The sequence below is a fragment of the Fragaria vesca genome, linkage group LG4, assembly GCF_000184155.1.
Source record: "Fragaria vesca subsp. vesca linkage group LG4, FraVesHawaii_1.0, whole genome shotgun sequence".
In the NCBI taxonomy this organism is placed as follows: domain Eukaryota; kingdom Viridiplantae; phylum Streptophyta; class Magnoliopsida; order Rosales; family Rosaceae; genus Fragaria; species Fragaria vesca.
In genome coordinates, this window is record NC_020494.1 from 10,069,123 (window position 1) to 10,094,495 (window position 25,373).

The 25,373-nt window shown below is 38.3% G+C and overlaps 5 protein-coding genes across 5 annotated transcripts; 3 read left to right on the forward strand and 2 right to left on the reverse strand.

Moving 5' to 3' along the window:
• Window positions 1–1,007: 1,007 nt before the first annotated feature.
• LOC101314364 (squamosa promoter-binding-like protein 7-like) lies at window positions 1,008–7,540 on the reverse strand. Its single transcript, XM_004296730.1, has 10 exons — window positions 7,007–7,540; window positions 5,733–5,899; window positions 5,393–5,619; window positions 5,235–5,309; window positions 5,028–5,135; window positions 4,796–4,913; window positions 3,843–3,978; window positions 3,334–3,499; window positions 2,155–2,736; window positions 1,008–1,565 (listed from the first exon to the last, which is right to left on the reverse strand). Exons 1-10 carry the CDS (start codon window positions 7,495–7,497, stop codon window positions 1,251–1,253), a joined length of 2,385 nt encoding a protein of 794 aa, XP_004296778.1. The 5' UTR covers window positions 7,498–7,540; the 3' UTR covers window positions 1,008–1,250.
• Window positions 7,541–10,755: 3,215 nt separating this feature from the next.
• On the forward strand, window positions 10,756–14,895 carry LOC101314648. Its single transcript, XM_004296731.1, has 7 exons — window positions 10,756–11,152; window positions 11,834–11,911; window positions 12,095–12,259; window positions 12,374–12,432; window positions 12,528–12,567; window positions 13,881–14,146; window positions 14,547–14,895. Exons 1-6 carry the CDS (start codon window positions 10,950–10,952, stop codon window positions 14,131–14,133), a joined length of 798 nt encoding a protein of 265 aa, XP_004296779.1. The 5' UTR covers window positions 10,756–10,949; the 3' UTR covers window positions 14,134–14,146; window positions 14,547–14,895.
• Window positions 14,896–15,671: 776 nt separating this feature from the next.
• Window positions 15,672–17,075, forward strand: LOC101302932. Its single transcript, XM_004298040.1, has one exon. It carries the CDS (start codon window positions 15,672–15,674, stop codon window positions 17,073–17,075), a length of 1,404 nt encoding a protein of 467 aa, XP_004298088.1.
• A 2,031-nt stretch (window positions 17,076–19,106) lies between these two features.
• LOC101314937 (NADH dehydrogenase [ubiquinone] 1 alpha subcomplex subunit 8-B-like) lies at window positions 19,107–22,233 on the reverse strand. The gene is made up of 3 exons (XM_004296732.1): window positions 21,866–22,233; window positions 21,580–21,772; window positions 19,107–19,497 (listed from the first exon to the last, which is right to left on the reverse strand). Exons 2-3 carry the CDS (start codon window positions 21,765–21,767, stop codon window positions 19,365–19,367), a joined length of 321 nt encoding a protein of 106 aa, XP_004296780.1. The 5' UTR covers window positions 21,768–21,772; window positions 21,866–22,233; the 3' UTR covers window positions 19,107–19,364.
• Window positions 22,077–24,060, forward strand: LOC101315226 (50S ribosomal protein L33-like). The gene is made up of 2 exons (XM_004296733.1): window positions 22,077–22,144; window positions 23,781–24,060. The coding sequence occupies exon 2, from the start codon at window positions 23,783–23,785 to the stop codon at window positions 23,954–23,956; it is 174 nt and encodes a 57-aa protein (XP_004296781.1). The 5' UTR covers window positions 22,077–22,144; window positions 23,781–23,782; the 3' UTR covers window positions 23,957–24,060.
• Window positions 24,061–25,373: the final 1,313 nt, after the last annotated feature.

Sequence of the window (25,373 nt, forward strand, 5' to 3'; positions counted from 1 at the left end):
GGAATTACAAAGTACCAATATGGTAATGATAAGAAATACATAGTTTTAATCTAACTACTGTTGGCATAAGACCAAGACACACATATGGAATATCTAGAACATATTATATAAACTATTATTTATTTATATTTAAAATGATTAATTGTACTAAAAAAATGTGTTTTTATATTCAATTAAACAGTCATTGCCACGTGACAGCAGTCTCACATTTCAAACGGGTGGAAACTGCTACCCAGTCACAGTGACACAGAATGACCCAGGTCACTGTGCTCAATCTAACCCAACGGATGAACTTGTCATTTACTACGAGCTTCTAGCCTTCCACAAATTGTCAAAAGAAAAATCTGGCCATTTTCTGGAATCTGATGTAAAAAGCAGAGTTCTGCTATGTTCTACAACCTTAAAAAATGGCAGGAGGAAAAAAGGTTGTGCTTCCCAGTGCCCCACAATTTTGATGGTGTAATCATTTTAAGTATTTTTGGTAAAGATATGTAGGGCTTTTGTCTCCGAGGAATTTTGAATTCAAAGTCTTCAACATCAATAAGAATGCAAAGATCAAGTTTATTGTTCAAGAACATTTTTTTTCGATCAAGTATCGTTCAAGAACATTACCTTCTTCGACAGTAGTGCATTCTGACCATCTGTTGGAGATGAATCTTCCCTTTTAACGCATACAAAGTCTGAACAACAAAATCGAACTTTCAAGATGTGAGGTGTGAAGAGTTCATGATCAGAAAAATGTCATAGCCAACCTCCGGTTGAAGTGATACTCAATTGATGTCATTTTAAGTGCAAGTAATGGTAATCTCACTAATATGTCACTAACTCAACTTCCTGCCTCTGCACATTATCATAGTAAGGGAAGGAGCCCAGTTACCAGAGGGTTGCCATGAAAAGAAGCAACAGTAAGATCAGGCAACTAAAGAGGCTTCTTATATTTATTAAGCACTAGCGCACAACATCAAATCTCTCTGAAAAGGTTACAACTCTAATACACAACAAAAGCTAGTGCTTTAACAAAAAAAAAAAAAAAAATGCTGGTAACAACTCCTGTCTTCAAAGAAGAAATTACCATCTCAAAGGTCGTTGGCAACAAAAGCACAGTGGAGATCTACCACAGTGACAACATGCACTTTGTCATTGGCTTCTCTAGGTGTAGGCAGTGTTAGAAAGTAGTCTACAACGGATATGTAGTTATGTACAGACAAAGGGCTTGGAAACACCAGTACATTAATACCTTAGACATCTGATTAAAAATTGTCAAACAGACATCTGCGTATTGTTACTGCTAAGTCGCCAACCTTGTGAGGATGAAAGACAACCGCACAAATTCCTAAGCACATAGCTGCAGCAGAAATTACATACAGAGTGGGGCGAAATCCCAGGAATGTTCGCCTAGAGCGAAACCCTAAGAGCTCCCCAGAAGAATTACCACAGTTGGCATGTTTGATAAAGTTGACTTTCATGGCTGCTTTTTTGTTTAAAAGCGGAAGAGTCTCACTTTTCTCGTTAGAAGTTGAACCCAACATCACATCCATCTTACCATCTACAGTAATCTCCGTATCCTGCAAAATATTTACACAAAACAATTGATGAAACAAATACACCAGTTTATTTAATAAACATTTTCAAACCATGGATGGACAGAATATCCCAAGTACATAAATCGATAGTTCCAGTTATGCAGCATAACACAACTAATATACTAGAGTTGACTTTGAATAATGCAACTAGTTCAAAGACAACAATGGCCAAGCAAAACTGTCAGATTCAATCAAGGGAGGTGACAAAGGATCTATGTATGATCTAACTTTCACATCCAAAAGTGATAGGAAAGAAAGCACTGAACCTCGAAGAAAATGTGAAACCCAGTACGGCCATTAGAAATAATATCAGGATATACAAATTTCACCCCATTTTTCTACCCTAGAGTTTCATTAAATGTTTCCAATCAGTTGGAATTTCAATATTTTCATATTATAAAACAATATTTTTCAAATTAAGTGGAAATTTTAAGCACCGGATGAAAACAAATGCTAACTAATCAAATGTAACTCAAACCAAAACTAACTTGGCAGATTTATTTCATATCAATGCACAAACACGACCAGCAAATAATAGAAAAATCTCACGTAGCAAAACTTAAGTCCTCACCTGAGTGTGGATAGGAAAATGTTGTTTGCTCTGGAAGCAGCTTCGACTTTGAGAAATAACATCCCCCTTATGCACCAAGCTTTCAAGTTCCAGTTGTGAAACCCCAGAATATCGAAGTTTTTGACAAAGAATATCACGAGCATGATCCATATACTTTTGTAATAGCCTCATATCAGCATCAATACTGCCACTATTGGGGTTGTTTATCTCTACATTATCCATCAAAGTTTTCAGATTTTCTAACACTTTCTCCAATATGGTTGTTGACTTGAAGAAAATCAATAAGTTCAATAAATGATTGAATCTTTGTGCCTGAGATGAAGTCATGATATGTTGGACATTTTCTGATGAGGGCTTTCTAAGAAGCCATGCTATATCTAAAATAATCTCAGAAAATGCTCTGTGTCTGAGTGAAGATGCTTCACAAGAGTTCAACAGACAACCACTGGAAGAAACGTCTGACGATCCTCTCACGAAAAGAGATTCTTCTAATCTTTTCTGAATAGTCTCCATTTCAGCACAAATCTCTTTGTTCCCAACAAGAACAGGTAAAAAGTTCGATAACCCAGATTCATTTTCGACCTGCAATAGAGTTGCATTCATTGATAAATTAACCAAAGAAAAATAATCCAACCGGATTAAAAAATCAATTATCCTGAATGGCTGAATCTACTATTTTTCTATATACCTGTGACAAATTCTGGTCCTAATTTATTTTCATAGCTAATGCTATCAGCTGCAGCTATGCAGATAAACCAGATACCATTCTAGGTACCCATATAACATTTATCAATTAAGAAAGATACAATAAATTAGACATGTCATATTTAAATATCAGTGGTGATATACCGAGTGTTGGCTCTATTGGGTAAGCCATGTCGCAAAGAAATAAGACAAAACACCCACATAAACAATATTAAGCATATTATTACACTACAACCTCTTATGATCACTGGATATACATACAGAGGAAAGAGGCCAAATATATGCAAACTACTAACACTGACCAACAACCATACATAGACTGATAGTCAGGATTCATTGGCAATAAATAGCCATGGGCTGAGTTTAGTTTGTGTTTTTTGTTTCTTGGGTCCTCTGGACCCCATTTATCAAAAATAAAATAATAATTCATCGGCAATGAGCAAAATGAAGAGAATAAAATACCCAATATATTACCTCAATAAATGCAGGACCAAAACTAGTTGCTTCTGTATGAGGAACATGTATCTTGTAAAATTGATGATCTAAATTACCAGCAGTGCTGTCCCTTTCGATCTGACTATGAGAGGATTCTGGATCATAATTATCGGCCAGATACTTTCCAGAGAAGGATACAAGAAACCTGTCACCATCATAATCTTTTATTAAGCAACTTATTCAAGAAATTTTCCCTCTCCACAACAGTGTGACATTAAACAGAATATTAGTAAGATAAACAAAACGCAAAACTAGAATATGTATCTGTCTATCTCTCTCTTTCTGCAGAATTACTAGTTTTACAGTAGAACATCTATCTAAAGCCTCTTCTTACTAAGAAAGTAAGAAATATCTACTATAATAAAGTAATTATACTTGATAGGAAGCTGACTTAAACGGGATGAAACCTGAATAACATGATAAATCAAAAGTATAACACAATAAACGTACAAACAGAATAGGTGAGAAATCCTTAACGGAAGTAATACCTAAGTTTGGGTTGTAACAAATTACTTCCACAAACAACAAACTCCATTGGCTTGCCTGCTTCAAAACATGTAGGGTGAATATAATGAAGCTTGGGGGCCCGCACCTCCACTTTGGCCTTTATTACAGAAGTCCCGTCTGCATATGAGAATGAAAAGAAGCATATCGGTTATTCTAAACAAGTAGACAAATGTATAACTGTTAGGTAAAGAGCATGTTTCCCTTGAAAATCCAAAATCCACGAAAGAAGAAAACTTTATTGACACAGCTGTCTATAGACATAACTCTACACATGCTATAAGAAAATGGTAAGACGAGTTTCCAGTAGCTTTTTCAATGTAAACAAAAACATCAAACCTATAATAAGTGATATCTTAAACACAAACCATCTAAATCCAACCACAAATACTAAACATACTTCATATATGGAACTGTACATACATATCCAAATGAACAGATCAAGTATTTCACCTTGATCTTTAGCAAGTGTGACCTGGACCTAGATGCTACTTTATTAATAGTTGAGGGTGGTTCTTATATTTTGTTATCACATCATCATTTGAGTTAGTCACTTCATTCTCCTCTCTTTTTCAAATAAAATGATTATGGCTAAGAAAGAAATACTGTGTTCATCAAAAAAATACTCATCTTTAGATAAGGACATGACATGCACATGAGTTGTTGTGATGGAAGGAATAGCAACGTAAGAGCTTCACAAGCAATATGCTAGGATTGTTTTTAAAAGTGTTTCTTATTGACATAACTTCATAGATGTTCTTCAGTTCTGTGAATCCGATATATCATTTGGAAAAATTGAAAAAAGTGTTTCAAGATCTGACTTTTCATTTTTTCTGGGGCAATATGCCAAGGTGCGTCATCAAAATACTAGCATAGACCATTTACATTCTGTAATGTTCTAAAACTGAATTATATAAAACTGAGCTCATCAAATTACCTTTAACAACACGGAAAATTATGTCATTGAGATAAACAAGCATATTTCCCCTCCCGGATAGCATCATTCCAGGTACGATAACAAAATTATGTAGATACGATGCAGGATCATCAAGTAACTGAGTAAAATATCAAATCCAAATCACACAGTTGAACAAAAGTGTTGAATCAAGGTAAGGAGAAATCTGTGACAAACCATCAATCTTACAAAACTAGATTACAAATATCATTACCTTCATCCACATAAAGTTTGGCATTGCAATAAAAACAGTCAAGATAGTACAGCCAGGACGGATATAGCCCTCCAACTCAACCGGCATACTGGCTAACCATTGGAATATCTGTAAACACACTACCATATGTTAATCAATTCCTATATCATGCCATAAAAGAAGAGCTTCAGTATAAACTAAACTGTTATAACAATCTTTAAATATTACTTGGTGCCGAAGTCTTCTAGGGAACTCTGCTGGATTCCAATCATAGAGCTTGAATGAGATACGACCTGTCGGACACTACAAGTATGTATCGAATCAGTATATCTCCTGATAATCATGTTCAATCCATGCAGTAAACAAAGCATGCAGAAAAGACCCACCATAGATGAGTAGGCACTTTTGTTGTCACTCTGTGGCGGAGAAAGAGAGTGATTGGAATCATGTTTTCTTCCATCCATTTGAGTATCACTAGGAGTCAGGACCGATGGAACACTATCACTGCCCACATTCTGGGCATTAGGCATTGAAAAGAGAGTAGATATACCTCCACCTTCTGACTCCAGCAACTCTTCCTTCTCATTTATCTGGCTGCTTAACTGTAAACTGTCTGCACATTATACATATAAACTAGACTTTTAGACATCTTAACCAGGAACAAGAACAACTCTACACTGCCTTTTACAAGTGTGTCAGAGTAACATCAAACCAAACACTGAATACCTTCTCCTGCTTCAACATCATGATTGCCATCTTCAACATGAACTTCCTTCTGAGATTCCTTCCCTAATTTAGAGTCACTAGGCTTTCTTCTTCTTCTGTTATTGTGACGCTCTAATTTTCTTCTACAGCTCCGTTTACCTTCATCAAAATCAGATAAGACATGGAACCTGTGGAAGAAGTTAAACACATTGCGTGATTAATAATTAGTTACCATAACATCAACAAGAATAATATACACAGTTCCTCAGTCAACAGGGAATGCAACAGTATTACAGCTTCTGATGATAAATGATTCTAAGTACACATATAATGCTTCTCTAACTCCCCTCTGGAAAGTATTGCTCGTTTTACTCTGAGGGCCTTCTGACTGCAGTATTGAATAGTAAGGTATAGGCTTATGATAACTTCAAGACAGGTATATGTAGGGAGTTAACTTGGGCTTTGACCAATGCCAGATGTGAGCCTTTCAATAATCCTAATGTGCTATATCGCTCCTTAATTCTTACTTTCGCAACATTTATCTTTAACCACGAAACTATGAAAGAGCATAGACCAAAAAGTGCAACTGATACCTTGCTTATTAATATCTCTCTCACCCAAACTAAAATGAATGTAACATCCATATAAACAAGATTCCGTGTGTCTATACCAAAAATCCCTTGTTCTTCCTACTTCCCTAACTCGATGAAATAGCAGTCTCTTTATGACCTGTATCATAACCTCAAATTTTGAGTACCAATCTTTGAAAGCTCCAGTATACTGCAACTGTTGCTAAAGAAACCTTAGATGGTAAAAACCCATTCTAATCTCTGTCACAAGAATATTTCTCGAACTCCCATCAATCAAAATCAAGACTATAAGAAACAGTTCCTAATAACCCTTCACCAACAAGTTGATAAAAACTCTAAAAACCATGTGGCTTTCCGGTATCCGAATTGCATACATGTACAAAACTATCACAATCTAAAGACTGAATAACTAAACAGCATGTCCTTTCCCAAACACAAAGAGACTCATGCCGCCATAAACACTCCCTTCTCCACTCTTGGCAAATTACATAATCACACCTCAAACTCCTATGCAGAGTATTAAAGACTTAAGGGGCTTACAGCTCAAATCCAAAGCTAGCTTAGCCAACTCTACCGATCAACTTTCTTCGAAAACTTACTTAGCAACTTACTAACAGCTCCTAAGCTCAAAAATGAAAATCAGCAACACTCCAAATCGAAAATGAACTCGAAACCGAAAATGAAGTGAAGAAAAACTGAGCTTACTTGCCGCACTGCTGACAATAACGCTTGGAGTCGCCGTCGATGACGACGGTGGTGGCATTGGCGCAAGCAAGGCAGACTCTATGCCTCCGGTGATAGCCTTTGAGCTCCTTAATGTCGGCCCCACAAGTCGGGACCTGGCACCGGGCCGTCCCGGGCGGGGCCCGAACCGTCCTGACCCGCTTCTTCCCGTGCCCGGCCTCCTCCTCCTCCAGCTCCATCATCTTCTCGTCCACCTCCGGGCACGCGCACGGCACGTGACCCGCGAGAAAGTTGGAGCACGCCAGCCTCGGGTCGCGCTTCCTTATCCGCGGCGCCCCCGGGGAAAGGTCCGGGTTCGGACTCGAGTTCGGGTTCGGGTCTTCCTGCGGCGGCGGGGGGAGCGGGTTGGGCGGGTCGTCGGGGGCCCATGAGATGGACAAGTCGGAGTCGACGGTGAAGTCGAGGAGATCGCCCCAGTCCCAGACGGCTGAAGGGTCGCCGGCGGCGGCCATTGGCGGAGGAGAAACCCTAGGGTGGAGTTGGGAATGGGTTGGGGAAAGAGAGGGGGGTGACCTTTGCATCGCGTTTAGGGTCAAAATCAAAATCACCTAACGAAACCATACACACACCAAACAGACACTTCTTCGACGTCAAGATTCCCTCTCAACGTCCCAGACCACCAAAAATGAAGTAGACCATTTTGTTCATTTTTGCTTTTCTTATTGTTTTCTTGGATAGTCATGTAAAAAAAGTTACTTTTACTGCTTTAGTGGTAACTTTATAGAGGTGAAATATTTCTCGCTTTCTATTTTGCAAAAAAATTCTTCTTTTGGTTATGAAGCTTGTGGAGATGGCTGTCCATACTAATGCGCAACCCTCTGTTTAAAGACTTTCCGTGACGGTAAAAAACGTATACAAGTAAAAATTCTCTTACTTATACGACTGTGCAAATTAAGTAAAAAGGAAAAATTAATAGTTCAGGTGGAAGCAGTTACAAGGTGTGGCAACAGTGACGACATCCTGGGATTTTTCTTCTCCTCAAAGCACGTTGACGATCTGGCGCTTGTGATCCACGCGCCGGTTACATGGTCTGATGGGTTCAATACTGTATTTCGTTGTGATGTGCGTGTGGCGGAACGGAGAAGAATAAAGAGAGTGGGACAGTAGGGTGGGCCCGGTTACTTCTCGATGCCTTGAAGTCGCGTCGCGGGTGACGAAATAATGAGGATCTGATGCTCCGTCAACTCAGTTTATTTTGAAATAAATTCTAACCCGGTTGAACACATGAAAAACAAATGTTCTTTATCAACAGGTTTGGTCACCTAATTTGCGTCATAGACTCTACTACACTCTACAACGACAATCCAACAATGTACATTGATTGTAGTTTACTTTGTCTTTTATTACAGTAGTGTGCTATATTGTTTTATCGGTTATGTGATGAACAGTGTAAATCTAGGCTGAGTTAGTGACTCGTTTGAGATCTATGACGATTCGTTTCAAGCATATGTATCTTACTTGTGAACCTCGTGATTTTGTATGAACTTGTGTTGGTATTTATATTTATCACATTGTGTTGACAAGCATAAACATCATGGATTTTTTTTAATGTTACTTGATTTATTGAGTTTATTTTTAGATATATATTCCGAGTTTAAAGATTATAACTTGACGGAATATGAATCAAAATGTATGTTCTATTTTTTTTCCTATGATCTTATTGTCCAATGTGATTTAGAGGTGGTTATGAACTTATAGTTAGAGAGACTCAATCTTCACCTAAAATCAAGTTATCTAATTCTCATTTCCTCATTTGAATTGATATTGTGACACTTACCAGTAATTGCATATCAATTGTTATTAAAGCTGTAAATATGTCTTAATGTTTGCTGTTTCTATTGGAAACCGCAAGGGAGAGGCAAACAATATCTTTTAGGTCATGTTTGTTTCATGGAATCAAAGTAGTGGGAAAGAAAAACCATTACTTATTTGTGTTTGGAAACCTAAGGAAAATAGTGGGAAATAAGGAAATTGGTTCCCAATTGTAGGGAAAATAGATGGGAAAGTTGTTCCCTCCACCTAACCCAATGAACCACTTTCCCTCCCAATTTCTTGCAATCATTACATCATTTTTTTTTTATTAAATTGACCCCACTTAAGTTAGTGTTTACAATTTTTAACCACATGTTGTTTTTGAAAATTATAGAATTTTGTTTTCTTTCCTTGTCAGTACCAAACACTTGAAAAGAAAATAAATAGGAATTATAATTTCCAATGTTAATGGAAAATGCAAAGATTTTGGTTCCTTCCCTTCCTTTCCATGAATCAAACGAGACCATGTTGTGCATGTGTGCTAGTACCAAGGGGTACGTTGTTGTTGTAGTCGTGCCACCACCATGCTTCTTCTTCAAGTGATTGTAGACAAGGAGAACACCAATCTTATCAATTCGTACATGCGATGCCTAAACAACACTAGGCTTTGTGATCTCTTGCGTGCACAGAGATTGATACATTTCACCAGGGTGAAAAGGCAGAGCAATCAATTTGAGAAAGCACTAGTTTTCTAGGGTATAGTTCTTAGCTTTGTTGTTATGGATGCGAGGTCGCTCGAGGAGGCTTTAGGGTTACTCAATGGAGGCTTGAGGTTGTTCGAGGAGGCTTTGATTGGATGCATGGAGGCTGTATAGATCTTAGGGCTAGTTTGGTATTGTTGTGACTTTTAAAAAGAAACTGGTGTTACTGATGTACAGCGAAAATAATAAGCTGTGAATCTGAATAGTTTTTTATTTGAAAAATATTATTAAGGGTCAGGTCAAGTTTTAAAGGTGATGCCAAGACAAAATATATTAATTTTTAGTGTTTTTTATTTTTATTTTTTTATTTTATAACATCAGCTTCTTAAAAGATCTATTCATATTAATGGAGACTAAGCTTATTCTTAAGGTACCACTGAGCTTAAATGGTGGTGAGGATCCAATGGTATGACACTTTGACATAAAGGGCCGCTATAATGTGAAGAATGATTATTATGTTGGCAGATTACTAGATGGTTAGAAACTAAAAGCTTCAGGGTCTAACTTGAGGGCGAAACGTGAGAGATTATGGTGCAAACTGTGGCGTATTCAAGTACCTCCTAAGGTACGTATGCATGCTTGGTGTATGGCAAAGGGAACATTACCCTCTCGAGCTGCCTTAGCAAAGAAATTGGTTCAGCTCCCAGTCGTTAATTGTGTATTTTGCTCGATGAATGAGGAAGATAGGTTGCACCTTTTCAAGAATTGTAGTGCGCTTCAACCTTTCTGAAAGCAAGGTATGTTACAAATTCATCCTAGCTACCCTTCTATAAGTGTTGATGTATGATTTTGGGATACGGTGGAGATGTTGAACGGTGAGAAGCTGGAGGCTTTCTTAATGGTATTATGGGTGATCTGGATTGAAAGAAATAACATGGTGTGGAAAGGAAAATTCTATAATATTTCCAACATGATAGAATGGTCCTCTTCGTTACTTATGGAGTATAAACAGTGCCACCAACAAAATGAGGGCAAGAGGAAGAGAGTTAGATAATGGACGTGCCCACCTCGTGGAAGGCTCAAAGTAAACATAGATGGTAATTTTGCGCAAGAAGATGATAAAGGAGGTGTGGGGGTTGTGATCAGAAACTATGCTGGCGATTGTGTTGCTTCTTTTGCTAGACCATCTCAGTATGCCTGTAGCTCGGGGTTCAGATTCTGATATTAGTTACCTCACTCATTTTTAATCTTATTTTCAACTCATTGCTTACAAAAATCTGAAATTTGGGTTGGGCTTAGTATCATTACCAATTGTAAATCGGTAAATCACCACAAAACTATAATCAGTGTCTTATACACACCGCACTCTATTCCTCCCTCCAAATCCAAACCTCCCAAACTTCCCTAACCAGCGACTAGGGTTAGGGTTTTTCATCCTTCAATAGAGACCAATGGCCAGGTATCGTAGCCGCAGCCGTAGCCTAAGTAGAAGCTACAGCCCCCCTCGCCGCCGTAGCAGAACTCCGCCACGTGGACGCAAGCGTTACGACGACGACGAGCCTCGCGACCGCTACCGTGACAGCCGCTCTAACCGAGACCGCCGCTCGCCGGCTCCGTGTGGCTTGCTCGTTCGCAATCTTCCTCTTGACGCTAGGTATTGATTCTCTCTTTTCTGAGTGCTTAACAATCTTGCTGGTTTTATGTTCATCATTGTTTAGCTAAATTAAATGTTCATAATTGTTGTTTCAGTGATGAGATTATCAAATACACTCTGTTTTTAAGCCGAAACGAAATTTCATTTATAAGAATATATTTCTGTTGTATTGGCAATCAAAACGAAAGTGATGCTTAGCCGAAACAGGAGGGCTAAATTTGGTAATGCTGGAGTTTCTATGAATTTGTGATGCTAGTGCATTACCAAGTTGTTAACATGTTAGTGATGGAACTTGTAGGATTGAGGTTTATAAACAAAAGGCGTCAGGGTGCTTGTTAAGAAAAATTTTCTGGCCTAAAGTTTCTCCCGGCTAGTCTGAACGTAGCTATGCTCTTGTGCTAATAGGGAATACTTTTACTTTAGTTTTTCATTTAAGGGTATGTATGCTAGTCTGTCGAGTCACTGTGTCTGTTTTTTGGTGTTGTGGGACAGATAGTTTGGGATTTATCATAGATATGCTGTTATATTGACAACGACAACTATATTTTATATAACTGAGGCATACTCATTTACTATATGAATTGAGTTAATTACAGCAAGCTTTTTAACTCCAAATATTGAATTCAGAAAATTAAGCTTCTTATGTTATTATTAATAATTATCTGTCATCTGTTTGTGCAGGTCAGATGATCTTAGGATCCCTTTTGAGCGCTTTGGTCCAGTGAAGGATGTGTATCTTCCTAAGAATTACTATACCAGGTATGGCTCATAACAGTTTCATACTTCTGATAATGCTAGCAATTGCTCTGAGTGTGCATGTGTCAAACTCGAACGTCTGAATAAGTACTTTTCATAAAGCTGAACTTGATGTCATCTTCGTTAATTCATATGAGAAATAATGCTGCAATTTCAAGTTATGTTTAATAAGCTATTGCAATATAGGGAGCCACGTGGCTTTGGGTTTGTGAAGTACCGTTATGCAGAGGACGCAGCTGAAGCAAAGCTACAAATGAACCATACACTTATTGGCGGACGTGAAATAAGGATTGTTTTTGCTGAGGAGAACAGAAAAACTCCCCAAGAAATGCGCACAACAACTCGTGTAAGGTTGGGTACATTTTACTCCCCCCTTGCAAACGGACCAATCACCTCTTGTCTATGTAATTGGAATTAGATGTTTATTCTATGATTACTCTTTTCTGAAATTTTATTTATGTGTAGCGGAGGAAGCTCTAGAAGAAGAAGAACTCCACCTAGGTCTCCTAGAGGGCATTATCGTTGTGAGTTTGAATTTTTAGTGTAGAAAGAAAATTTATGAACTCATCTCTCAGATTATTATGTGTTCTCAATAACCATCATTCATTTTTGCTCACAGCTTACTCGCGGTCAGTTTCACCTCTTAGGCGTGACTCAAGGTCTGTATATTATCTCCTGAAGTTTATGCTGTTGAACGGCAGTGTTTCATTTTTAAGATAACTGTAATAATCTGCGCCATATGGTGATTGTTCCTTCTGAAAAATCTGTTGTCCTCCGTTTTTGCTGTTATAGCAGTTTTGTATTATTTGTTTCTTTTACCTCCACTTTTCATTCTTTTAATTTATTTATTTCTGTTTCCTTTTTCATTATTCTTTTTGTTAAATTTTTTGGTTCTGTCCTGCCTACAGAGTTTGAATTGGAGCTCTTTAATTACATGTTTGAAAATTTTATCTTCTCTTCATTTGTTTGTTCATTAACTTGTGTCTATCGTCATATATTTGTACTGTTATGAGAGCTTCTATACTGAACTCTTTCTACAGAGATTGCTTCTTGTACATGTATGTCTATTGAATTTTATAATATCTGCTTGTCGCGTTGTTTATGCAGATAGTAAAGTGAAAAAGGAGACTTTTAAAGGCTTGGGGGTTAATAAAGTTTAATGAGAAAAGAGATCATAAAAGTGATGGCAACTTCTTTACCTTTCTACCAAAGTCTCTGCATAAGTACTATATATGCACCATCAACTGTCATCTACAAATGGAATTGGGTTCCTTATTCTTATGACATGAGTTTGTGAGGCTTTCTATGATTGACTAAAGTGACAAGCTAAACTAGGTCTGAGAGATGATTGGAATCATAGTATTGGTGTATTTTTATCTCTCTTTACTAACTTTTAAAGTAAGTTTTTAATAAGAAAAGTTGTTAAGTTTGATATCTTGTTTTGCATATACGATCCAGTAAAGAAAGAAAATAGAGCTTATAGTTGGCCAAAGAAAGAAACCATCTACAAAGAAAAGAAGCAATTCAAAGATTTTCACCGGTAGAGTATGGTGATATTGTTGAAGGAAAAGATATTATCTGGTTTAGAAAGTTGGGGCAAAGAGAGCTATGAAGTTGTCAGATGCCGATCAACCAGTACTAGCCTAACACTGAGTTTTTGGATCAAGTTTCATATTTTTTGTTCGGAACCCTGAAAGGTTCAGGTAAAGGTCATATTTTGATGAATTAGATTATGAAGAGGATGTGAGTTGCTGTTCTGTTATCTTTTAACAGATAACTTTATCAAAATATGAACTTGTGGCAACTTTACATTTGCTCGTGATGAATTTTGGAAGTTTTCATCTTTGTGAAAATGGATGGTTTTAGTGGGTATCTGTTACTTAATCAATAATATTTTATATTATTCTGGTGATGATTATTCTGTAGAATTACTCCATAGAAATAATGCTGTATGTATTTCTTCTGTCGGCAGGGACCATGGAGCTAGGGAGCATTATCGCTCCCCTGTGCAGTCTAGATCAATTTCACGATCTCCTTCACCACGTGATGAAAGAGAATATAGGCGGTCCCATAATCCTATGGAGAATGGACGGAGTCCACATGTTGAGAGAGACTACAGTAGGTCCCCAAGTCCAAGGGAGAATGGTCGGGATCGGCGTGATGAGAGAGTCTATGCACCTAGCAGGTCAAGGAGTCCGAGGGGTAATAATCACAGTCCGATGTAGTGCGGTCATACAAGTAAGATGCCTCTTTCAGTTAGTACACATGTAAAAGAAGATATGCATTTTCCAGTCTTATCATGTTATGCTTTATCCTAAGTGAGTCCGCACTGAGCTTGGTCACACATCTGAAGAAAGTCTAATGATATAGGAGATGATGCAATTTGTGTTTTAATACCCTAATATTTCTTCACAATAAGTTCACTGCCAAGTTTAGAAGGGTAGCACCATCGAGCCCAGGTTTGCAAAGCAGGTTTTGCTGGAACTTTTTATTAAACATATGGATAAGGATGATGGTCATTAAAGTAACATAATGTGCAGCTGTTACTGCTTAGCAATTGATCTTAGATCAAACATCTTCAGTTTGTCTAACTTGTTTTAAACATCTTCAGTTTTTCTGACTTCTTTTATGCTGACAGAGTGGACGAGCAGGAAGAAGGAAAAGAAGCAACACGGCAATGGGAGGTTGTTTGGGATGATGATGATGATGTCAATGACGACTTCGCAGTGCAGCTGAAGAAAGAACTGGAGAGCAACACCGGGAAGTAGCTTCATTGTTTTTTGTATTTTCAGATGTGGCCTGTAGTAAAGCGATTGTAGTGCTTTGCATTTAACAATTTAACTTGCCACAGTATTTTTATTTTTGTTTTTTTAAACAACTTGCTACAGTTGTGGCACTCTAGTATGCTAATGATTTTCCTGCATATTCTCGTGTATTATTGTGTGGAATTCTAACATATCCAGGAAAGTTCAGTTTGCACTGTTAACAAGATTCTAGTCATATAATTGGACCAATGAGCATTTCTTCAATTTCTTGGTGGTTGACGTCGTCAACTTGACGATGTAAGCATTTTTCTGACATGGTTACATCCAACAGACTACTGGAGGTTGGGAACCACTGTAAGTGCATTGGATGTGTTAGGGAACTTCATGATATAATATATTACCCTCACGTCATAGGTCCGAACGCTGGTGTTGCTCAATGTTATTTGTTGAATTATAACCATTTAAGAAGCCTTTAGATATTGCGAACAATCTGAAAGGAGTGTCAAAAATCGTTGTTAAGTTGGGCGCCGGAGAAGGATAACAGAGTTTATAATCCCTTCAATAGGTTTGTCGCCGATCAACGCATATTCAATAAGTATCTATTGTTAGACACTATCAGAAGTGCAAGCATTCTAATATATATATATATTTTTTTAAATGTAATTAGAGTGATTACAATCACTTTGAATGGCAAACTGACTTGGGCTTTCACAAAAGCGCAAACCATGATTTGCAAAGCCACTATTAGCCTCATGGTATACACGATTCACTTCCACGTTCCTACTCAAAAACTCCCTAGTGTAGTAGTGTACGTTAGCAAGTAACGTACTTGTAATTGCATGTAATGCTCCTTTTAGGGTGGCTAAGGAAGCCGTATCCTACTGGGAAACAAATGACTGGGGACTTGATATAAACAGACGCAATTAAGGCCCTTTGGGATCGACCAGAGATTAGATAGATCAGTTGAGGCAAAATATAGGTCAAGCTGTACGTTGATGATGGAGAAATATATGTTAGAGCCATTGATGAAATCATCATCAGGTGGATCCTCATTGTTGATGAGAACTAAGAATATTGATGACCTCCCGGACGTTTTACTGGTTGAAATTCTGTGCCGCCTTCCCTGCAATAAACTCATATTCCAATGCAAGCTTGTGTCCAAGCCTTGGTACAACCTCATATCTGCTCCTTACTTTGTTCGCCGCTATCTGTGCCTCCAACGTCAAATGCAGAAACCTGTTCTTCTAGCAACTCTAGTTCGATTGAATGTAGGTATCCCTGGGAAACCTCTCATCATAACGTCGGATCATCCGGTCTTCAAAACAGCAGCTTCAAGCAATTTCACTCTTAATTTCCTCCCATGCTATAGCCAAGCCAAACAAGTAGAAGAACCAGGTTCCTGGGGTGCACCTGTCGTGGTAGGGACTCATAATGACTTGGTTTTGTGCTGCGCAACCAAGAACTATCAACGTGACTACTACCTTTGTAATCCATACACCAAACAATGGGTTTCTCTCCCTCGCACCCCTCAGGTCTACCGCAACGCGCTTGTTGGCTTTGTATGTGATCCATATTTCAAGTACTACTCCTCAGATCATCATAATGGGGAAGAAGAAGAACGTAGCACTTCTTTCATTGTTGATGCTGAGTACAAATGGAAGGTTGTGGGGGTAATATTGAATCCATCAGATACCAACTTTCGTTTGGAGATCTTCTCTTCTGAGACCCGTCAATGGGGAGAGAGATTTGTAGAATGTTCTCAGCCATTTTCTTCATTTGCCTGTGATGACTTCTTTGATAACACCCGGAAACCTAGATCTTCGTTAGCTTCCGTGGCTTACAAAGGAATGTTGTACTGGTGGTGCGAGAAGGACCTTATACTTGAGTTGGATGTGTCCGATTCAAACATACCTAAGTACCGTTTCATTGAACTCCTTGAGAATTTTGAAAGTACTGTTGGATTAGGGGTTCCAGGAGTGGGCGGAGGGCGTTTACAGTTGTGCATGCATGAAGAATATCTCTCTAGAGATCACGATGAGGTTCAGAAGGTATTTAGAGTTAGAGAGTTGAAACAAGTTGTCAAGGACAGGCAAGGCAAACTCAAATGGTTAGCCGACCGTGTTACTATAGTTTCCGAATCCAAAGATATTGAGGTCTACCCTCGACCGTTTACAAACCCAAATATATTAGCTTTCCACCCAAACAATGAAGACGTCGTGTATTTGACTACTGAAGCTGGCTGCAAAATTTTCACGTGCAGCCTTCGTGAAGGAACATTAAGGGAAATTTCCAAGCTCGAGGTTTCCAAGCTCGAGGCTCCGATAAGGGGATCGAAGAAGACATTCAGCTACTCGTTTTCTCTCCCATGGTGGCCAACCCCTGTTCCTAAGACTCTAGAGTAGATCGAGTAGAACCACTTGGACCAATTAGCTGCTATACCAGCGGGATTCAATAAATGTGGATTGTTTGCACTTCACAAAACATTCGTATGTCATACTTATGATATTGGAATTCTAAGCAAGAATTGCTATGCTGACTCTGTTTGCATTTTACTTTTTTCTTTTTCATATCAAATATCTGATTGTTTACAGTGCAACGCAATGTGATAGATTGCAAATAAATCAGATCATGAAATTAGAGTTATTATTCTATTAGATCCGAAGCTTATGAGATCCAACTCATCTAACCAGGCCGGATTCACCAAATTCGAATTCAAATATAATGTCATCTTAGTTGGAATCTTACAAGAGAATCAGTATACCTTCTGTTATTGTGAGCAAAAACTGATATCCACTCTTGGCTTTGGCTACTCCCAGAGGTTGATCCTGCTACTAGAAAGGTACCAGTTAATAAGATTGGACATTCTTTTGATCTCTTCAGGATTACCAAGTTGGATTTATTTGCAGTTGGATTACCAAGTTCTATTTTAGTTTGTATTGTTTTTTGCAGTTGGATCATGATTCATTGCAGTATCCACAGGGCAGTTGGATCATGATTCATTGCAGTATCCACAGGTTTTCTGTAACTTTCATACCGTCAAGGCGTCAAGTAGAGCAAGAAGTTCCGAAATGAAAAGGTGATGTTTGAACACAAGCCTTGCTTGCACCAGCCTTGATGTGTCCATGTTCATCACTATACACTATACCACATGTGACATGCCAAGAACGCACTGTCACAGTAACATTTAAGCCACCCAGCCTCCGGTTTTTCCAAGCTCTGTGCTGCCAATGTTCACTGCCTCCAGCTGATTGAACATTTGCTTTTTGAAACTCTTGTAACCTCAACAAAGCATATTGTAGCCTCTGAAGGTCGTTGCCTCGTATCTTCCCACAACTGACTGTTTCTATTCTTCCATATAGATCATATAAATCATCAGACAGCGAGCAAAAGCATCTTTACTCAATGTATTAGCCAACTGTAGTGGGCACTAGGCAGTCCTTCAGCTGAACGTGAGTAGACACATCAAAATTTACAGAAGCAGCGTTGCCAAGTTTCCTGTGCGTATTGACATCCGAAGAACAAATGCAAGCTAGTTTCCAATCGATGTTGACATAAGAAACATCCCACCTACATACCCTTTCAGTAACAAATTAACTGTAGTTGGCAATATTGCAGACAGCTTCTCCAAGCATGAATAGCTAGTTCAGAGCATTCCAACTAGCCTTCCATAATCGACATACATGTCCAGAGGTAGAGGAGGAGCCAGAACAGCTCCTAAGGCAATGTCCTTTGCTACAAAATACGCACTATTAGTAGTAAACGTACCTCTTTTACGAAAATGCCATATTTCGATTCAAAGGATTAGGCATGGAGTTACAATACAAGTGTAACATCTGCTGGACGGAACAAGCTTTCTAGCTTCTGAACATCCCAAGTGTGAGTAACCGAATCAATGAGCTCTGAAACAAACTGTGGAGCTTCACGATTTGGAGAAGAAAGTGGGCGACGAGGAAAGACATCTGGTATCCATTTGTCTCCAAATATCCACTGCTGAACCTGACCCAATTCTCCACCTTAATCCTTGTAACCTCCCGAGCTGTCAAGAGTGCTCCACCATGAAAGAGATGGGAGTCGTACCCATCTGCAAGTAGAGTGCTGTATAAAGCTTTGCAGTCAAAGAGCTCGGATTTTGTCTCAAACGCCAACCCTGCTTAGCCAGCATAGCTAAGTTGAGCTAATGCAGATTCTTGAATCCCATACCACCTTATTCTTTAGGCGTGCCATATTTAAATGTACATGAAACGTGATTTACATTATATTGGCCAAGATATAATTAGTGTACCCGAAGGCACAACAATTGTCTTTTTTTGTTTTTTTTGAAAGTGGCACAACAATTGTCATGTGGCTTAGCATGTAGAAATTAACCAAACCAACTCGGACAATGAGAGGAATGTAAGCTAGTTAGATTATGAGATGAAATGCTAGTGATTTTAGTAAGCAAATCAATTGTTCACTATACTATTGGATGCAAAGTTGGATCACCAACCATTCCAACTACAATAGAAGTAATCCTTTATGCTTAAAAAGGTGAAACAGTTCCTGCTGGAGAAGCATTCCCAAGCAAAATTTGGACATACAAATGAAAACATCTCGGATCCAAAAGCAAGATGCACTGAAATTGTACGCAACAGTATCTGCTCATTGCACACTGCACATATTATTGCAATCATGGTAGAAATTAACCAAACATCTCATTCCAATGGGCATTTTTTCTCAAATTTCTCCTGCTCTTTGCGACATAAATCAAATTCATTTGTATTGTAATACATGCATCCGACATACTCGTCCATCTCTTTGGTGCACCTCTGATGAAGATCTTTCAGCCTGCAGGGACAAACGTCTCATATTTGAACATGTCACAAGATCATTTTTCACTGTCCGTGCATGTTCAGTGCAAGTGTCAAGGAGCACATCAGTGTGATGCGATAAGATCTACATGATCATTTTTACCAATGACCATTGAGGATCAATTTTTCGAATAGACTACTCAAATCACAAAGAATTCCAACTCTATCCTACTGCAAATATAAAATTTCTCCTGCAGATTTCAAAAATTTGCTGAAGCGAATGTTGATACTTGAAACTCAGTTGAATTCAAAGGCTGCTATTGAGGCTCTACACATATTTTATACTGATCATACCAAGTCTGATATAAAAGATAAAGCGAGCAGAATTTTCTGTCTTTTGAGTTTAGAGAATGGAACTTGAACTTTAAGTTGGTTTAGGCATTCTCTAGTAGATTTAGGCCACTGAGTTAGCCAACAATATGTAGGAGAAAGACAGGATGCCACCAATCTTGAAGAATAATGAAGATATGTTGAGTGGAAACTTGCATACATGTTCCATAATGTAAAAGAAAAACGATGAAGTGACTGATCAAAAAGATAGTAGAAGGTGATGAAACCTAGATCAATCTAGTGTTAGGGAACGGGGGACTAGTTTTACTGGAAAGCACGGAGGAAAACATACAATATTTCATTTATCATTAGTTTCTTTGGGGAAGAGTATTCGTCCTTTGTTTTCTTAACAGAACAAAAACCTGTAGTAAATTAGGTACTACAAGGCTTGAAACAGGGCATCCAGAAATCTGCAGCCCAAGACTCGATGAACTTGATGTAGATGGAAAAACTATTCTAGACCTTAAATCACATGAAGATGAAACCAGATTATAGAGCAAGATTTGGCCTAATAGCTCAATAGCCTCCTAGCAAGTAGCATCTAGTGTAATGCTTTCACAGTATATAGTCCCAAAGTCCCAAATTTGGACTGTCAAAGAGTCCCATATCTCATACAGATCATACAAAAGTCTGATATAAACGATGAGGTGAGCAGAACTTTCTGTCTTTGAGTTTGGAGAATGCAACTTGAAAATGTCAGTCCTTAACATTTTGTTCTTTGTCATCTCCACACCTAGCACCTCATTTATTGGTTTAGGCTTTCTCTAGTAGATCTAGGCCACTGAATTATCCAACGGACAATATGGGGAGAAACATGACTCGGGATGCTACCAATCTCACAGAATATAGAAGGCATGCTGAGTGGAAACTTGCATACATGGTTCATAATCTAAAAGAAAACCAATGAAGTGACTGATAAAAAAGGGAATTGAAAATGATGAAACCTAGATCAATCTACTGTTTGGGTAGGGGGGGGACTAGTTTTGCTAGAAATCATGGAGGAAAACATACAAATTTTCATTCATCATTAGTTTTCTTCGCAGATGAGACTTCGTCCTTTCTCTTTTGTAACAGTACAAAATCTGTAGTAAATCATGTACTACAAGGCTCTAAATAGGCATCCAGAAATCTGCAGCAAGTAGACGTTAAATCTAGACAAACTTGACGAACTTGATGTAAATGAAAATCTAGACGTTAAATCACACTAATAGCCTCCTAGCAAGTAGTACCTAGCTTAATGCTGTCCAAGTACATGGCCCCAAAGTTCCAAATTTGGGCTGTCAACAATCAACAAGTCTTATGAGTTCCTACGTTATATTCCAAGCAGTGCATTCCACTCCCAAGTTCATAACCGAGAGGATGCAAACAAAAGTAAGTTAGCCAGACTTCATATATTTTAGTACAGCTCATGCAATGGAACACACTTTTCCACCACATCCATTGCAGTTAGTTAAGTTTTTTCGATTTCTCATTTCAAAAGGGGGGTAATTCAAAACACACTCTCAAAGTATTCCTTAAAACTAAACGAAGATCAACTTTATCACCTCCCTAAGTTCAATCTTCAAACCAACAATTTCTATTATATGCGAAACCAACACCTCAATATAAAAACTAACCACATTGAGCTAAAATGAGCAAAACCACAATCCCAAATCACACTCAACAAAGCCCACATCACATCGAAACCATACAAAACATCACAGTTCAAAGGAGGAGGAGGGTGACTTACAAGGAAAGGACGCAGCGAGTGACTTGGCGACCTTGGTCGAGACACTTCTCGGGATTAGCGTCCTTCTTCTTGCACTTGAGAAAGGCCACGTTCTCCTCTTGGCACCTGAATTGAATGTGCTTCGCCGCCGACGTCAGCACCGCCGACGTCGGGATCGGATCTCCTGCTGCGTCCACCGCGCTCGCCATCGATTCTGCTCACAAAGATCCAACCTTTACAATCCAAAACCCTCAATTTCCACAAATCAAATCACAAAACAAAAACCTAGAATCCGAAATGCCTCTACCTTTTGGCTTCTGAGTTTTCTGAGCCGGGAGGAAATGAAAGTTTAGGTTTTTGGTGATAACAGACTAAACTAGTACCCAGCTGAGTTGGAGCTGGATGATCAAACCCACAAAGGTAAGGACTTTTTGGTCTTTTGAAAGGGTATTGCGTCACCAAAACTCTGCGTTTTTGTGCCTTCTTTTAGGTCTTTTTCAGCTCCTTGAAACGAAATCAAGACTCCATTTTAAAGGCTTCCTCCTCCTCCAAGACTACTACTACAACTACTTGCAAAGCTTGAATAGTAAGTCCTCAATTCTTTCTACGGGAAACTTAAATTTTCTATCTTTATTGTTGTTGATGTTGTTCTACTTGTGTAATGGTAATACCGATGGAAGATGTGTTTTGGGTTTTTCAATATCATTGGGTAAAGTGCAAGATGTGTTTTGTGGTATGGAGGTGCTGTTATAGCTTAAGAGTTGAGATTGTTGTTGATGGGAAACCATTTGTACTGTTTATTTCTGCTTGAGGTAACTATACAGGTATCAAATTGAAGTGTTTAGCATATGAAACTTTGAGTTATGGTATATAGTGTGTGCCAGGGTTTGTTGAGGTTTCTTTCGTTAGATTGGATATGTGTTTTTTTTCTTTCATGAAATTGGCGAGGTAATAGAGATGTTCGGCTCAGGGATTATCAATTTAGTTAATATCCCTAACCTATACAGCACTGCAGATTTTGTGATTTTTTTGAGTTATGGTGTAGAGTGTATTTGATAGAGCTGAACTTAAAACTGGGCGGTTTATTGAAATTTCTCTGGATACATTAGGGAGGAATTTAGTTTGGTTGATAATGAAGTGGCAAGACATTTTGTGGTTAGATGTGATCTCAGTTTGATGCCAGTATGTGTTTGTTTGGTGACTGTCATTGACGGTAGTAGCGTATAGGCTCTAGATTGTATACAAGGTCATGTGATTGCATATAGAGGAATACAACTTGGGGATTATGTGGGCGAGCTATTTGATCTTGTTCACGGAATCTTCTTGGTGCAGATATCTTTCTTGATTCTTTGCTTATATTTGTGGTTTATTACATGTACTTTCCACTATTTCCCACCCACAAATATGTAGGTCTGTATGTTGCGATGATTTTCTCAAAACAGTTGAGGAAAATACACACCAAACTGATTCATCTAAAAGAGTCCCTAGTCGTGTGATATGAGGAAGTGCTTCACCCATACCCATATAGGCTCAGTGTTCATTATGAGTTTTTTCTAGAATATATAGAAGAAAACAAATACCTGGCCACAACTTCTGAAGTTGGGCAGTTAACTAGCATTCAATCCTGAGTCGAAGGAAGCCAGACGATGTGATTGCTACCTGGTAGAATCAGCTCTGAAGATGTTTTAATTAAACAGGATGAACACATAAGCACACAAAGTTTTGAATAGAAAAGTTAGCCAGCAACAGCTACACATACTACATTTTAGTTGGGCTCTAATATTTGTTTATATGTTACGTGCATGCATTGTGACACATTTAAGACATGACATCCATTGAGATAAAGAAATACTGCTATGAAAGGTGTTTCTTTGGCATGGATGATGGATCTCAGTCATGGGACCTTGTTGTTGCAGAGAGTTTTGTTGGTTCTTTGCTTCTGTTTGTGATTGCTCCCATCCAGTTAGGAACTATTATACACCAAAAGCATGTAGGCTCTAGTGTTTTAAACATATGACGTGGACTACTTATATCTATTCTAAGTTCTGAAATGTGAGTAAAAACGTGGATTAGGGGAACTGAAGATCAGTATATCCATGTAGTAATTTCATGTTTCCAGCAGTGTTACATCTTTAACTCTGCAAATAATATGGCCCATCCTTACTGCAGTGAAAGATGTTTTCTATTACTTATTTGATTGACTTTGTACTGTTTGAATTAAGCAATGGGCGACAAGAAGAAGAAGGCTACATTGTTCATCCGACTGGTCTCAGCTGCTGGAACTGGATTTTTCTATGTCAAGAAGAAGCCCTCTAGGATGGTGGAGAAGCTTGAGTTCCGAAAATATGACCCTCGGGTGAATCGTCATGTTCTATTTACCGAGGCAAAAATGAAATGAGTAACTTGTCTCGTATAGATGATGTATTTCATTATCTACCTTTATTTTGTTCCTTGTAGACAGCTTGTTCTATTGATCTTAATGAAAATTTATCTATATCTAGCAATAGATAATAAGCTCAAATTTTTGTTGCTTGTTGAAACATTGAAGATATCTTTTTCTCTTATTCAGTAGGTCCTCCATCTATATCTCCTGAGATCGTGTGAGGGCGTTATATATGTTTGTGTTTCATGAAGGGTGTCCATTTCATTTGACAAAAAAGAGAGTTGCTAGTCTTTATCATCTTCATGTTCTTAGGTCTCTTTTGTTATTTCTTATCCCTTATTGTCTGGACTCTCTATGAAGGACAAAGCTTTGGGGAGGAGAAAAATTATCCCAACAAATATGAAGATTGTGAAGAAAAGAATGAGACAGTTTAGTGAGGTTTTAGACAGAATCTATCTTTGGTGGGAATCGTGCAAAATTCTGATATATTTTCAGCCAAGGTGATGTGATATTCAGGTTGAATGCTAGATTGGCAGATTTTTAGTTTTGGACGGCTTGCACCTCGTCTTGGAAGGCAAAGTTGCAAATGGGGAGCCTCCTCATGTTCGGTTCAAGTTGAACATATGCAGCCTTTTCTGAGTATACTTCAAGAGAACTAAGAGAAGGTAGTGGGATTGTGGCGAGAGATGCCTTTGGTAAGTACGTGGGGTTTTTTACCAAGCTGTGCAGCATGTTTATTCAGCTGAACAGGAATTCAGAGCCTGGCTGGCAGATGGACAATGATTGTTGTGCAAGGAAAAAGGATGCTTTCCAGTTATTTTTAAAACGATTTGGTTGACTCTCACTAGTGCGACTAAGCAGGCTGTCATTCTCCATATGTCTCTTTTGGGTTGGGTGTATGATGACATGATAGAGGGATTCGACTGAAAAAGAAAAAAAGAAAACTTGATCTAGAAAAATGGTCATCAGGTTATAGTGGAATGATTTCGGGTTAGCAACAGCATCAATCCTCTTCGATTAAGATGATGAGTTTGATGCAATCCGTTGTATTGAAAAATTCCACGCAGTTCAGAGTTAGAAATTATTACACAACCTCACAAAGTGACATATTCTTTTCCACATAATTGTCATGGATCACACGATAATGCCGATGTGGAGAGGCGGTTGGTTCTTACTTTGTGATACTACAGCCAAATACTGGATAATCTGTTAGTATATATTTATGTTGGCATTCTTATACAAAATGCTAGTATGCCGTGCATGTACATGATTCATGTGTTCCCTAGTTGGATATGATAATTTCTATCACTAATTCCGATTTAGTTGGATTAGAATTATCTTATATAACTAGCATGTTACGTTGGAAATAAGTCTTACTTTGATTAGGACTTGTATGTGTGGGAAAATAAGGAAACCTATTGTGATTAGGTTT